The 15,188-nt window shown below is 33.7% G+C and overlaps 1 protein-coding gene across 2 annotated transcripts in view; it reads left to right on the forward strand.

The window, feature by feature from the left end:
- The window catches only part of GABRA2 (gamma-aminobutyric acid type A receptor subunit alpha2), a 142,569-nt gene that overhangs the window by 1,201 nt on the left and 126,180 nt on the right, over positions 1-15,188 (forward strand). For both annotated transcript variants that reach the window (XM_007539676.3, XM_060188103.1), the window contains exons 2-3: positions 232-306; positions 2,691-2,806. In XM_007539676.3, coding sequence (XP_007539738.2) covers positions 263-306; positions 2,691-2,806 — 160 coding nt within the window. In that variant the 5' untranslated portion in view covers positions 232-262. The remainder of the gene's footprint in view (positions 1-231; positions 307-2,690; positions 2,807-15,188) is intronic.

Genomic DNA, 15,188 nt, shown 5'->3' on the forward strand with positions numbered 1-15,188 from the left:
TCTGATTACTTGGTCATTGCGCCGCCTAATAATAATAATAATAATAATAATAATAATAATAATAATAATAATAATAAAACAATGATAAACACCTCCCCTAGCCATCACGCCCAACACTCATTCCATTAGAATGGTCTCCATAGCTGTTAACTTCATTTCTCAATATAAATTATTGTTTTTGGATGGTGGGACAGAATGTAATTTTAAGTGTATTTTCATTTCTTTACATAGAATTGTGAAGACAAAATAGAACATCTACAATATGCAGTTACTGCTTCTTGTTTTGTTGCTATGGGACCCAGCCAGGTAAGACATTTGTCAAATTTTACTCTTTCAATTTAGGTGTGTTTCTTGATTGTCACCAAGGCAAGGGTGGTTTTTAAAAAGCTGGAGTATTTTTTAAGAAAAAATATTTTTAACAGAAACCAGTTGAGTTGAAACTGAACTACGAACTGCAGAGACTAAAAAGTTCATTTCTTCTTGTTTTTAACAATGCAATTCAGAAGTGAAATTTCATATAAAAAACATTAAAGAAATAAATGTCCTCTGAATGACACATTCTTGCAAAGACTTGAAGTTGTTGTGTTACATATATTTATAGTAACAATGAATTTTGCTAATTAACAGTTTCCCTCTAGCCCTACAGAAAAGCAAAAGTTAAAATAATATGAATATTAACCTAATTTTTACTTTCTTTTTATAGTCTTGGCTTTCTGAGTCAACATAGATAACCCCATAGATGTTTGAGTCTTAAACCTCTAGGTGGAGGTAGTACACAACTTCACAATCACAAACAATCAAAGACTTGATATATTCAACTTTTCATGTTATTGATTTAGAGTTCTTTTATTCTCCAAAAAAGTAATGTCATAGAGTATTTTATTTTAAACACTTGACTAATTTTATTTTGCTTATGCTCCACAAACATAAAATTAACTATGTTGTTTTTGTAAATTCATCTAACTTTTAATCTTTTCTGATGTTATCAATTAGAATTTTTATTTATTGCTTCTTGGCTTTGGTTTTCAAAATATACATGTGTCACAGTGATGTTCCAGTAATTAGTTATTAAAAATAATGTGTTTATTTTTTCTTTATTATGTTTCATTTTTCTATCCTGAAATTTTCAGCGCAAGAAAATAATCTAGAATTTAGAATATCTTTCCAAGGTATATTTTAATGAAAAAGTATATCCTCATTTAACATTTTAGTATTGACTTTAAAAGGAAGATGTGACTTATAATTTAAACAATTATTTTGATTATCTCTGTGAAGTTTCATGACCAACTTAGTAATTGATTTTAAAATTAGTATAGTGTAGTGTAACTAATATAGAAACTTCTGATCCTGGAGGGTATAAACTATTTGCTTACATAATCTGTTAATGTATTCTTCCATGTCTGTGTTTTGATCTATTTTCTGCTCCCAAGGTAATATTTGACTGAAGTTGATTACCAGTTTTTCCATGTATTATGACTATTTTTAGGTAATATATATATGCGATTTAAATACAAATGAAGTCTTCCAGAGACACACACACACAAAACACCTTGATCAGAGTGTTATTACACACAATCTTTGGTTTTAAAGTGATTAGCAATTCATGATCAATTAATGATTCCTGAAAATCCTCAGGGATTATCTATATTCCTTTCTATTAGTTTTATGCTCTATATTTGACCAGTAGTGTTCATGCCAGTACTTTATTTTATTACATAAAAGATTCCTTTTTTGGGGCCAGTAATTTAAATCTCTGAATCATTCTGGGGGAAAATGGCAGTGAAAAAGGACATTCTGTTTTATGCATCTAGTTGCTCTGCACCAAATTGCTGGATGTCACAAAATCAGGTCTCTGGCTTTCTGATGGAGAAATAATGGAGGAGATCATTGTTTCTAACCCTCTTCTGGAGATATTTTAAGACCATTTGTTCTTTCCACAAATAAAGCAGACATACACAAAAGTAGCTGGGAATTTTTGGTGACCCTTGTTGCTTCTCCTTAGAGACCAGTCAGGAGGCTTCTCCTCTAAGACTGCAGCTGTGTGTATGCTTCTCCTAGCCCACCTCCACCTCCTGCCTACAGTGGAGCCTGGAACACAGCCAGTGGAGTTTCCCTGATGTCTATATTGTACTTGGCCATTGGGTGGAGATATACCCAAACTAAGGGAAAAAATCTTACTTTCAAAGAGGAAAAAATATAGCAGAAAAGAAAGATATTCTGGCAGATAAATTGTTATGCCTTCAAGAAGGCAATTTATTTTCCAATTAATATTCAAATCACCGATGAATTACTTCAGTCCTTTTGCTTATTGTACCGTCATGAGTGCAGATTAGCATTGCTAGTGGTGTCTACATGTGATCATCTGCAGTCATAATATATTCTAAAAAATGAGCTTTAGAAGAAATGAGTAATCCACACAGTGCTCTAACTGACCAAATTATGAAACAAATTTGACTTCAAACTTTCTGATACTCTAGTATTTGATGTCCATTTTCAACAACATGTTTACCTTTCCAGTAGATATACTGGCACTTATAGAAGTGAACAGTAAAGAGGAAAATGTGTGGCACTAACAGTTTAGGGAGTCTTTAATTCAAATCAAGGAAGAAGAGCATGTTGGCACTTGTAAAATATGCATACATATATACATATATATGTCTGTATATCAGTTTGTAAAATTATCTGTTTAGGTTGGTGCTGGCTAACATCCAAGAAGATGAAGCTAAAAATAACATTACCATCTTTACAAGAATTCTAGACAGACTTCTGGATGGCTATGATAATCGGCTTAGACCAGGACTGGGAGGTAAAAGTATTTTTACTTTTTAAAAATGCTCATACAATAATTCCTTTAAAAGTGAAGGATATTATTAATATCTCATCACATTTTACATATGGATATATTGTCAAATATTGAAAAATCATCTGTGATAGAAAGTAAGGCTTATGAAGTAAATATTATTTGATTTTTTGTGTACACATGATGCATTTAACATATCTTTTATTAAGATGTCTGAAGTTACAAAGATCAGACTTTTTGTGTGAATAACTGAAATAGTGTATTTGTATTGGCTAGGTTTTTCAGACTTGGACTATGTTAAATCATAACATTAGTGAGTGAGCAGATATGCTTATGTAGAATCATTGGTTTACTTTATCACATTTTACAGATGCCTACACCAGCAAAGATATGCAGAAATTAGGTACTTAAGTTAGGTACTTAAAATGTATTGCATTTAAATAAACGCCTTTTTTTTTGGGGGGGGGAGCCTGTGATAGATCTTACACATCCATATGGCATTGCTAAAATATAAATACAGACTTGATATCTTGACAGGTCAAATGACATTTTAGGTATACATTATCTATTGACTAACATTTACTGGTCTTTAATACACTATTATTTCACTTTTGCACAAGGATATTTAACTTTTTTGTCCAGAAGGATAAAGGAAACTAGACTTGAATAATATGTTGCATTTTAATTATTCTTCAGCATAGTCAGGAGACTCAGTGGAAGTAGGGAAGTGTGAATTCCTGAAAGGATTCTGAGTCAAAATATTATTACTCATCAATTCTAACATGACATATATAGAGAAAATATATGTATACATACAATCATATTCCAACATGTGTGTGTATTTATGTTAGGATTGTGTACATGGCTGACAAGGTAGCTTATTTAGAATACTTTCTTTGCCCTGTGTGTGTCCCAGGCTTTGAGCCTGTTCTGCAATGCATTGAAGGAAGCTTGAGTGCTATCTTTCCTTCTCTGTCTCTATCTAAAAAAAAAAATTATCAAGAAAAGTAAAGCCCTAGAAAAAAAAAGCATTTTTTCATATAATAGTATATCTGTATATAAAAGTATTACATGTGTGCTATACATATTTGGATGTCTAGTTTCAAAATTAAGACTAATTATACATTAGATACTACTTAAATATTTATAGAGCTAACTTGACTATTAAGAGGTATGTAATTAAGCAGTATTAAATTTCTTAAAAAGATAAAATTGACTATGAGTATTTATGAATATACACTTTTTATCTTATCCTTATTTACTAGTGATACAACAAAATCATAAATTACCAGGAGCATAATTTCACAACTATACATGGTCAGTGTAAGTCACCACACACTCAACCAAAGTTCTGTAGACTTTCTTTTTAAATATTTATTATGAGAGAGAGAGAGAGAGAGAGAGAGAGAGAGAGAGAAACCCAGAGGAGAGAGAGACACCTGGCATTGGGTGGTACCAGGGACTGAATCTTTGACTTCTAGACCTCAGGCATACAAGTTCTGTTCTCTAACAAGTTGAGCTCTCTCCCCTGACATATGTAATATTTTCTTTGAAAAAATTAAGGTGATTGTTAATTCTTTTTTAAAAAATAATTTTGTATTATCTTTATTGGATAGAGACAGCCAGAAATCTAGAGGGAAGGGGGTGATAAAGTGGGAGAGAGACAGAGAGATATCTGCAACACTGCTTTACCGCTCTCAAAACTTTCACCTGCAGGTGGGGACCAGGGACTTGAACATCGGTCCTTGTGCATTTTAACATGTGCGTTCAACCAGGTGTGCCACCAACTACCCCCCATTCTTTGCATATGTTTTGCAGTTGTGTGGTTGGAACTGTCCAGTTGTCAGAAAGAGATAGAAAAAGCCCAACAAGATATTAAGTAATATGTGATTTAATTAATAGTATTTTTTTTTTACTTTCAGCTTGCATTTTCCTAGAGAAGTTGCCTGGCAGGAATCATATTCAGAAATATGACACATCATATCTCTTATGAGTAATTAATTTGCTTAATAGTAATTTAGCTTTCTAAAATGCAAAGCTGAAAAATATAATACCTATTTGGTAATATGTCTAATGAACATGAAAATAAGAAGTTATTTCCCGTGTTGGCCTAAATGCCAATGAGCTATTAACAAACTCATATAAGAGAAATATGCCTAGTGTAAAACTGTCATAGCTCATAACAGCCTTTTAAAGAATTGTTCCAAAGTAATTATTTTTCCAAAGCTATGGATTATATTACTATAACTAAGTCATATGCATTCTATTAGTATTCATGCATTAGTAACCAAACTAAACACAACCATTGACGTGGTGTGTATATGATGGGCTAAGGGAACCTGCTTATAGCAAGATATAGGTATTGCCACATAGTTCTTTGTAATTCTTTTGTGCTATCTCTTAGAGTCTTTCTCAACTGTAAACACTCAATAGAAATCTTCATCACCTGATCATTTGGGTTCTTGCAATAAAGAGACTAACCTTTTCATAATTTCTTTATTTATGAGAGAGACAAATAGAGGCAGAGACCAGATATAGCATATATGGCATCTAGGACTGAATTCTGGGTCACTGGAATGTGAGGGTAGGCATGACTCTGCTTGTTTAGTGCCTTGATTCCTAATCTTTCTCTGATGTTGGGCATATGCTAGTATCTCAGAATCAGATTAGCTTTCCTTTAGTCTTACAATGCTTTTCAATTGTGATGGTCTACTCTTGATTAGATAATCTTGGATAAATTTCCATTGTCTTCAGTAGAAGGTATTTAAAGGTTACTGAAGGGAATTAAAGTCTTGTAGGTAAATTGATCTAGCTTAGACATTCTTTTTTATATTTATTTATTCCCTTTTGTTGCCCTTGTTGTTTAATTGTTTTAGTTATTAGTGTTGTCATCTTTGTTGGATAGGACAGAGAGAAATGGAGAGAAGAGGGGAAGACAGAGAGGGGGAGAGAAAGATAGACACCTGCAGACTTGATTCACCACCTATGAAGCAACTCTCCTGCAGGTGGGGAGTGGGGAGCTTGAATCCGGATCCTTACACTGGTCCTTGCGCTTTGTGCCACATGCACTTAACCCGCTGCACTACCACCCTAGTGCCTCTTTTTTTTTTTTTTTTTGACTGAGGTTTGGTTTCACACGTGCATTTTACCATTCTGGGAAGACTTTTTACTTAAGGGAGAGAAAGAGGGGTGGGGGAGAGAAAAAATAGCCTTGATACTTGCCCTGGTGCAGGGACACTCCTTTGTAGAACCTGAATTTGAACCTGGGCAAAGCACTTAATGCTGTGCCTTGGCCATATAGTCTCAGTTTCTTTTCATTTTAAGTGAATACCATGTATCCAGTCACCTGTCTACTTTCTAAGGATATTGAATAGATTTCACAAAGAGATACTGTGCAAAAAGAAGATACTACATATAGCAATTTAACAAAGTAATTCCTTCCCTTGTCTCTAAGATTCCTAGTTTGACAATCAGTGTCTTCTACAATATGCTTTTCTGGCTTCATCTTATCATTTATCCATCTTGTTCTTTAAAAAGCAATTCCTTTTCTTTTTATAACCCATTCACATTTGCTTCTTAACCTTTGGACATATACCCTCTCACTGAAAATATTGGGTTGTCAGGAAAGGTATGATGTATTTTTGCACAGAAAAATATGTCATGACTTTTCCAACACCCCAATATTTTTCTTATCTCTATTGATCTATATCTCACCTTTTCATTTTTTATTAGTGATTTAACAGTGTTTTCCAAAATTATAAGATGTCAGAGATATAATTTATGACATTGCAAAAAATATAGTCATTGCTTCATTTTTAATAATGTTAAGGGGTTAGTGAACTCTCCCTTTATTTATTTATTTATTTATTTATGAAAGAGACAAAGAGAAAGAAGCAAAGAAAGAGAGTGAAAAAAAAAACACAACACTAAGCTTCTTTAAATGTAATTTGAAGTAAGCTCAGATCTTGGTGGTGTATATGGTAATGCAGTGCACTATCAAAGAAAACTATTTTGCCAGCCCTGAATTCTACCTTTTTTTTTTTTTTTTTTGCCTCCAGGGTTATTGCCCGGCTCTGTGCCTGCACCACGAATCCACTGCTCCTAGAGGCCATTTTTTCCCTTTTTGTTTTACCATTGTTGTGGTTATTGTTATCCTTGTTATTGATGTTGTTAGATAAGACAGAGAGAAATGGAGAGAGGAGCGGAAGACAGAGAGGGGGAGAGAAAGATAGAAACCTGCAGACCTGCTTCACCGCCCGTGCAGGTGGGGAGCCTGGGGCTCCAATTTTAGTATATGTGCTGCCGAAGCGAGCACGAGCCGGGGGCTCCAACCGGGATCCTTAAGCTGGTCCTTGGGTTAAGCCACATGCGCTTAACCCATTGACCCCCGAATTCTACCTTTCTTACAAAGATGTTCTCTACACAATTCCTAAGGACCAGTTTAGATTTTTCTTAATGGAATTAAGGCACCATATTTAATTTTATCTATTGAATTTTTTTGTTTTAAGAATATTTTACTTATTTTCTTTTAATGACAGACGGAGAAAGCAAAAGGGGGGGGGGAGAGAGAGAGAGAGAGAGAGAGAGAGGATATAACAGAAGTACACTGCTTGTTATGACCTTTGGTGGTGCTAGGTGTTGAACTTGGTACAATGATGAAGTCTTGGGCATGAAAGTACTTTTGCCATAACCATTACACTATCTTCCTGGTCCTCTGTTAAATTTCTTTAGCAGCTGTTAGCTATCTCTTTCATTTGGTTCTAATTAGTTGCTGTTATTTTATACTATTTATTACTTTTTGATGTGCCTCTTGTTAACTTTGTGAACTCATTTAGGCAAGCTATTGTTTCATAAATTCTCTGTATTCTTGACAAATAAATATTGATTTGCATATTGTGGCCATAAAGTACATGCTGATTGCTTGATTAACTTTTCTATGCCCAGTTAATCATATGTAAAATGGGGCTATTCATATCTAGCTGAACTTTTAGTTATGAATATTGAGGGGATATTCTGAACATCATGCTGCAGGAAAGTAGCGTGGCTTACTGGAAAAAAAACCTTAACTTTAGACTGTAGAGATCTAAGTGAAATAACAGGTTTGGTACCTATCAGTCCTTAACCTTCCAACATTTAGTCTCTCTTGTTATTTATTTGCAATTAATTAAATGAGATTGCTAATGTTATTGTTACAGATTTGATGGATTTACAAATAATGAGATATGAAAATAATACAATGTCTGTTATTGAGTACATAGTAAAAATAACTGAAGGATTGAAACTTTTTCTAATATCATGTTGAAAATTTAAATTATTATTATACTTACTTTGACACAAAAATCTTGACCTTAATGTACATATATCATCTCAGATAGCAAAGTCAGGCAAATTACTTTTATATGTTCCAGAAATCAATAATAATGGATACTATGGACAATTAATTCCTATGATTATTTTATTTCCTTTAGGACTTTGATATAAATGAATAAATGGGAAGAAACAATTTGTTTGAGGGCTTCTCAACTAGGAGTTATAAAATTTATTCTTCCGATATATCACCTACTAGATCTTATATTACAAGTTATTTAGACATGCTAAATCTTGGTATTTAGAAATGATGGGAGTAACAGTGTTTTATTCTGATGAGAGGGTAAGTTGTTATTCAAGTATATAACAAAGATTATACAGTATCCTCAGTGGTAAAAATTTGTAGCTGCTTAATGATTAATTATCAATTATTTTTGAAAATGTAGTTCAGGTCATGCCATTCAACTGCTCAGAACTTGTTCTGACCTGTAAGGCTCTACATCTGTCTCTTGCTCTTCCTTTGACCAAACCTTATACAACCCTCCTCCTTGCCACTGCAGTCACTTCAGCATATATTCTATTCAGTGAATATACCAAAATTCTCCAAAATTCTCCATGGAAACTTTTGCTTCCTTCCTGGATTGATCTCACCTTCTCAATGAGGCTTAATCTGACCAACCGGTTAAACATACCAATCTGTTCAACCCTTAGTAATCCTGATCCCCTTTATCTAGTCTCATATTTTCATATTATCTTTTAATGTACTAGATAAGTTGCTTATTTATTATCATTATGCTAGTGGCTTATTTTGGTATTTTTTGCTAGAACATAGGCTTCATGAGGTCAGTGATTTTTGCCCGTGTTGTTTGGTTCACTGGTGTATTTACCCAAATCATTTAGATTAGTACCTGGAACATAGTTCACGCTGAATTAACTCTTTCTTGAATGAGTGCTAATTTTATTCATTTATTTTATTTAGTGTGCTACCATGAAAAGAATCAGTGGCAGAAGTTTCTTCATCATTAAAATAACTAAGACAGTTATCATGTAATAACCACATTAGTCCCTCACAATAATATGAACTATGTTATTCTTTTGTTTCAATATATTTAAAGCTGACTTTTTGATAAATTAGAACAGCTATTACATCAGTTACTCAAACTCCTAACTTTTGTTCATATTTGTAATGAGCTAACTGATTTTGGATAATTTACTGATCCTACCCTTGATTTAATTTGTTCAAGTGTAAAGTAGAAGGTGAGTTTGTACTTATCCAGTTTACATGCCACATAGATATTGTGCAACTCAAGTAAATTAAAATGATTGAGAAAGCATATGTGACAAACTTATTAATCATTATTAAATCACTAGTATTTTTTTATATGCTAGGTATTAATATTCTTAGGTTAGGGGACAGTTCTTTAAGGAGAACTTCAACTTTGGAGGGAGAATGCTTTGAAATCACTCTAAGAACATATTAGTCTTGTACATTTGGCAGGCTTCTTCCTTGTGCATCTTGAAACCTGAGATGTATTTATCTTGGTATTTTCTCTACCAATAACCTGCACTCAGAGGTGGTATAGGCAGAACAAATGATGGAATCAATTTTTTTTTTTACTTTGTCTTCATTTTTAGTTACTGGATCTAACAACTCATTCATTGATTTTTACATTTCATAAGAGACTTTCAAATTGGTAACTGAATAAAAGGAGCAATATTTGCTTCTTGGGTCAATTTTAACAGGGTCATTGGAAAAAATGAATGTGTATACAGGCCTTGTGTATTTATGACAGTTGACATCTACAATGCTGAGCAGTGACAAATATTCGAAATGACAAGGCTTGGCATTTAAATTAGAGCTTTAGCTAGAAAAATCTAGATTGAGTACCATGCTTAACTGCATTTCAAAAGCTGTTTCAAGGAGATTGTTTAGACAGAATTTTTCTCTTGGTATTCTCATTTAATTCGTAGAAACCTTGAAGAAACTGTGCACTTAAATTATGAAAAACATAATGTCAGATCATAGATTTAGCATTTCAGGTTAAATGTCTAATAATATTCTTAAATTATTATTTTCAGGCTATGGATAGTATGCCTTATAGTATGTTTCCATTAATCTTGTAACTCAAATTTATAAAAGTACAATATAGGCTATTTTGTGGGTAAACATTAATACAGAAAAATGTGATTACTTTCAGAATTTAAGGGAAAATGTGACCTGAAATATTATATTACTTTATAGATATTTACAGTCAATCCCTCTGAATACCAACACCTTTGGATTTTGGCTTCCAAATATTGACTACAAAGCTTAATGCACATTATTGAACCTCATCTTGCTTTATTTCCTTAATTTGTTTTAAAAAATAGGGGGGGAAAGGATTATTGGAGTGTTTATGATTAAAGTTTTCTTTTGTTCTGAATTCTTTGGACAATATCCTTTAAGCAGAGTAGGCATTGAATATATGCAGATGTTATTATTGGCTCTATTCCTGCTACTTCCACTATATATATACTGGAGGGCATCATGCATTGTTTTCTTAAATTTACAAAAGTTGTGACTTCTAAAATAAAAGACAAATTGCTCTTCATATGACAATTTTTTAAAAAATAAAAATAGCTTTCTGTTGTTTTGTTATTATTTTATGGACAGTTTTTTTTTTGTGTGTGTGCATGTGCACAAAATCTCTGAACGCAAACCAAATCCCAAAGGAAATATGAGATTACTGTTTATAATTATTCTCGTTAAATAAACGATTAGAAATAATAATGATTGAATACAGAGTTCTGGTGGTGAGAATTGTGTGGAATTGTACCCCTCTTATCCTATGGTCTTGTCAATATTTCCATTTTATAAATAAAAAAGAGATAATGATAATGTATTTATCTATAGAAGCAAAAAATGTGTTTATGGAGTAAAAAATCTCTGTATGACAGTGGTGAAAATTTTAGGGACCTACAACTGAAAACATCATCAACCCAACTTGTATGTGCCAATCACTGGAATGTCAAAATGGGTGAGCTTTGTAACGGCTTAGTACATGCTTGGTGTTCTACAGACTCCTCTGAGGAGGGTAGTGCAGGCAGGAGAATTGAAAGAATTCACTGAGAATGAAATCTCTGTACAGATTAGGAAAAAACCTGAAGTGAGTGCAAGATGGGCAGAAAGGAAGAGCTTAAGCTACTAAGAAATTCTAGTCATATTGAGGTAGGATATACTTGCCTTCACTTCTTTGAAAAGCTTTGATGTTTGGCATTCTTCTCTCCTCCTTGTAATATTGCAGATGAATATTTGGGGGTCTACATTTTGTAGATAGCTAGTAGGCCTATTTTAGTTATATTCCAAAGGGCCCATGACTGTACTAGTTGTTTTTTTTTTTTTTTTTTTTTTTGCCTGACATCTGATATGCAGGTGGACCCAAGTTACTGTCTGGAGAGACGATGCCATGGCTGGAGAAAGGGCTAGGAAGCTGGATCAGAGAAGAAAGCAGCTCGTAAATATGGGAAAAGTGTATAAATATTGTTGACTGTAGACCCTATCAATTTGATCTGGGGCCCATATTCAGCCTAGGAGTCTATATAACCTCTGCATCCCTGTAGGTCTGAGCTCCTATTCTGTGGTGATGAGTAGGAACATTCCAAGCTGCCCCAATATCAGGAAACACTGTTTTCTAGCCCAAACTAGAAACATAAAGTGCTATAGGAGATTGAATTCTTTTTTTTTAAATATTTCTTTTATTTATTTATTCCCTTTTGTTGCCCTTGTTGTTTTATTGTTGTAGTTATTATTGATCTTGTCGTTGTTGGATAGGACAGAGAGAAAATGGAGAGAGGAGGGGAAGACAGAGAGGAGGAGAGAAAGATAGACACCTGCAGACCTGCTTCACCACCTGTGAAGCGACTCCCCTGCAGGTGGGGAGCCGGGGTTCGAACCGGGATCCTTATGCCAGTCCTTGTGCTTTGCGCTACCTGCGCTTAACCCGCTGCGCTACAGCCCGACTCCCTGAATTCTTTTTTATATTAACATTATTACTTGTTTTCTTGTTTTTGTTTGTATCATCTTATTGAGACTGGTTAATAATTAAATATGGATATTTCTCATCTCCCTTTGACAGGTGTCTGCAGAAAACGCTCACTCACCAACTTGGGTCCTTTTCCACCATTATGCACCAGGACCCCAACACCCATTCATCTTTTTCTTTCCTCTCCTTCCACAGAGTCCTTTGTAATACATTACAGTCAAAGTTTCACTTTGTTTTCCCTTTCTGTTCTTATGCTGAGTGACCCCATCCAGTATTTGTTTTCATTTTGGCTTATATGAGTTAATATGATTCCTTCAAGTTCTATTTAAGATGAAACAAAGAAGATGACTTTAACAACCAATTAATATTCATGTATCTATTACAACTATCTTAGCTACTCATCTGTTGTTGGGCATGTGGATTGCTTCTAAGATTGGGCTCTTACTAATGGTGCTACTACAAACCATGGTGTACACAGATCTCTTCTGGTAGTTTTTTTTTTTTTCCTCTTTTGATATATTCTCAGGAGAGAAATTGCTGGGTTATAGCAATTTCTAGCGTTCTGAATAATCTTCAGACTGTTTTCCACAAGGGCTTCATTAGTTTACATCCCCAACAGCAGTGCACAAAGGTTCCTTTCCCCCCACATCTTCTCAAATGTGTTTTTTCTGTCCTTTCTTATGTATGGCATTCTCACAGTTGTAAAGTTGTTTGAGGTTAAGTCTGAGGAATATTCCAAACTTTCTTCACACCTTCACTAACGTTGTATCTTGCATTTCTACTCTTCAGAGGTGGTCCTAGAGAAGCTTCTTTAACAGCACAGCAAGGGCATATTATAGAATGTTTTGTGTTTGTTGCTTTTGATATGTTGCTGCAATTATATCACAGGAAAGACAGACTGATTACCTGACAGAATTGTGTGCATTAGATTGCATAATGCCACTTTTTTCCCAGGTACTATCTCTCTGAAAATTACATGTGACATCATTGTAGTGCACAGCACAAAGATTACTACCTATGTTTTAAAGGGATAGCATAAAGGCTTTGTTATCATTTTAAGACACTTATGACTAATAGTACTTTGTTTCTGCAATAATCACTGTGGTCATAATTTTGTTCTTTCAGGTGTAAACATGCCTCATTCATTGTATTGTTTATTCACTCTGGCATTTAAGCTTAGGTGTAATGACAGTTTTTCTCCTATCCCTTTAGTACACTATAGATAAATTTAACCATAGACATGACCAATCCATTTGCTTTAGTATTATTTCTTGATTGCTACAGCTCAGTCATATTGTAGAAATCTGTATTAGTAGCTGAGATTGCCAAAGGAACAACTTGGCCAATCAGCATCTTATTACTTTTCATTGTATCGACAAAGATAGGCTTTAATGAAATAATTCTCGTGTTCTTTTGCATAACATGTGGCTTAAAAGCTTAGGATATGCCAGACACTCTGTAGGATATAAATATGAGCAAGGTGTGATGCTGGTCTCCAGGAAATAACATTCCAAAGAGAGCAGATAACGTAGGTTCAATAGGATTCTGAAAATAGCCTGAAATATCAGTAAACATGGCCCAGGACAAGATAAGACTGACCAAAGTTTGGAGGATAAAAGTAAATTATTTTCCCTCCTGTTACATTAGCTAGTCAAGTTTTTTTTTCTTTTTAAATTTTTTAATTTAATTTTTTTTAAGCTATAAGGACAAGTTACTCATTCAATAGTTCTCAATTTCAAGGTGTAAGAATTTACAGGAAGGTGGGGGGGGAGAGAGAGACACCACAGCACCAAAACCTCCTTTAATGCAGAATGATTGAGCATGGTAGAGTAGTACACTTAGCGAATCAGAATTACTCCCTGCACCTTGGGTACTATTAAAAATACTGGGACTACCATGGTGTCCAAGAAAGTCTTGGCAGAATTTGATCTCATGCCATATTTTGACCCTTCCTTTTCAGTGCCATTGACTTCTGTTTCTTTTTAATTATGAATTTTGTGTTGGGACTATATTTTGCTATTGAGATGTAATTCATTTATCAGTAAGAGAAAACTGTTTTCTGGTATAGCTATTGTAATATTGACTTATTTTTTAATTTTTTAAATTTATTTTAAAAAGGAGACATTAACAAAACCATAGGATAAGAGGGGTACACTCTACACAATTCCCACCATCAGATCTCCATATCCCCTCCCCTCCCCTGATAGCTTTCCTATTCTTTAGCCCTTTCTTTGTCTGTAGCATGGTGTTGAGAGTATTTATATGAGGAGTGGCATCCCCAGAAGCAGTAACTTGTCATTAAGTTGCAATTTAGGCATACTCATTAGATGCTTTTTTCCTAAGGAAAACTTACTTTCTGAGTTTTTTTTTTTGAACTATAGGTGAGTTAAATAAATCTTTAATAGACATGACCTGCAAAGTGCAAATAAATAATGAGATTGAATGTAATGTAGTGAATGACCTAAGGTGAAATACATTAATATTAAGTTTATTTCTATGAAATTCATGTACTTTTGACTCAACACCAAATCCAGAAAATTTGTTTTTAACTTAAAATATTTTCTCACATGAGGTACTAATACAGTTTGGAGTAATAAATGATAAGGATAAAATTAATATCTAAATCCAAAATAATATGTCATTATAAGATATATTAAATATCCTTTGAATTCTCCATTGATTGGCTATGCATCATAAATAACTTACATTAGATAGTAGTTTTTATGTTTTTTGTATGTTTTTATAATAATAATAATTTTTATTATTACTGCCTTTGCCAGTACTTCAGGCAGTGTTTCAGAGAGAAAGAGGAAGACGGAGAGACAGAGGGAGAGGAAAGATACCACAGCAGTGAAGCTTCCTCTAGTGTGATAGGGACTGGACTCCAACCTGAGTTATGTGCATTACAAAGCAGGCCCGTTATCCAGGTTAGCTTTTTCATCAACTTTATTTTGCCTTTTAATAAATGTAAATACTAACCTGTAGTAAACTCTGAGTTCATCTTTATCTGAATTTGATCTAAGTTTACTAATGTATCAATACATATATATATATATATA

The sequence above is a fragment of the Erinaceus europaeus genome, chromosome 3 (assembly GCF_950295315.1).
Source record: "Erinaceus europaeus chromosome 3, mEriEur2.1, whole genome shotgun sequence".
NCBI classification, from domain to species: domain Eukaryota; kingdom Metazoa; phylum Chordata; class Mammalia; order Eulipotyphla; family Erinaceidae; genus Erinaceus; species Erinaceus europaeus.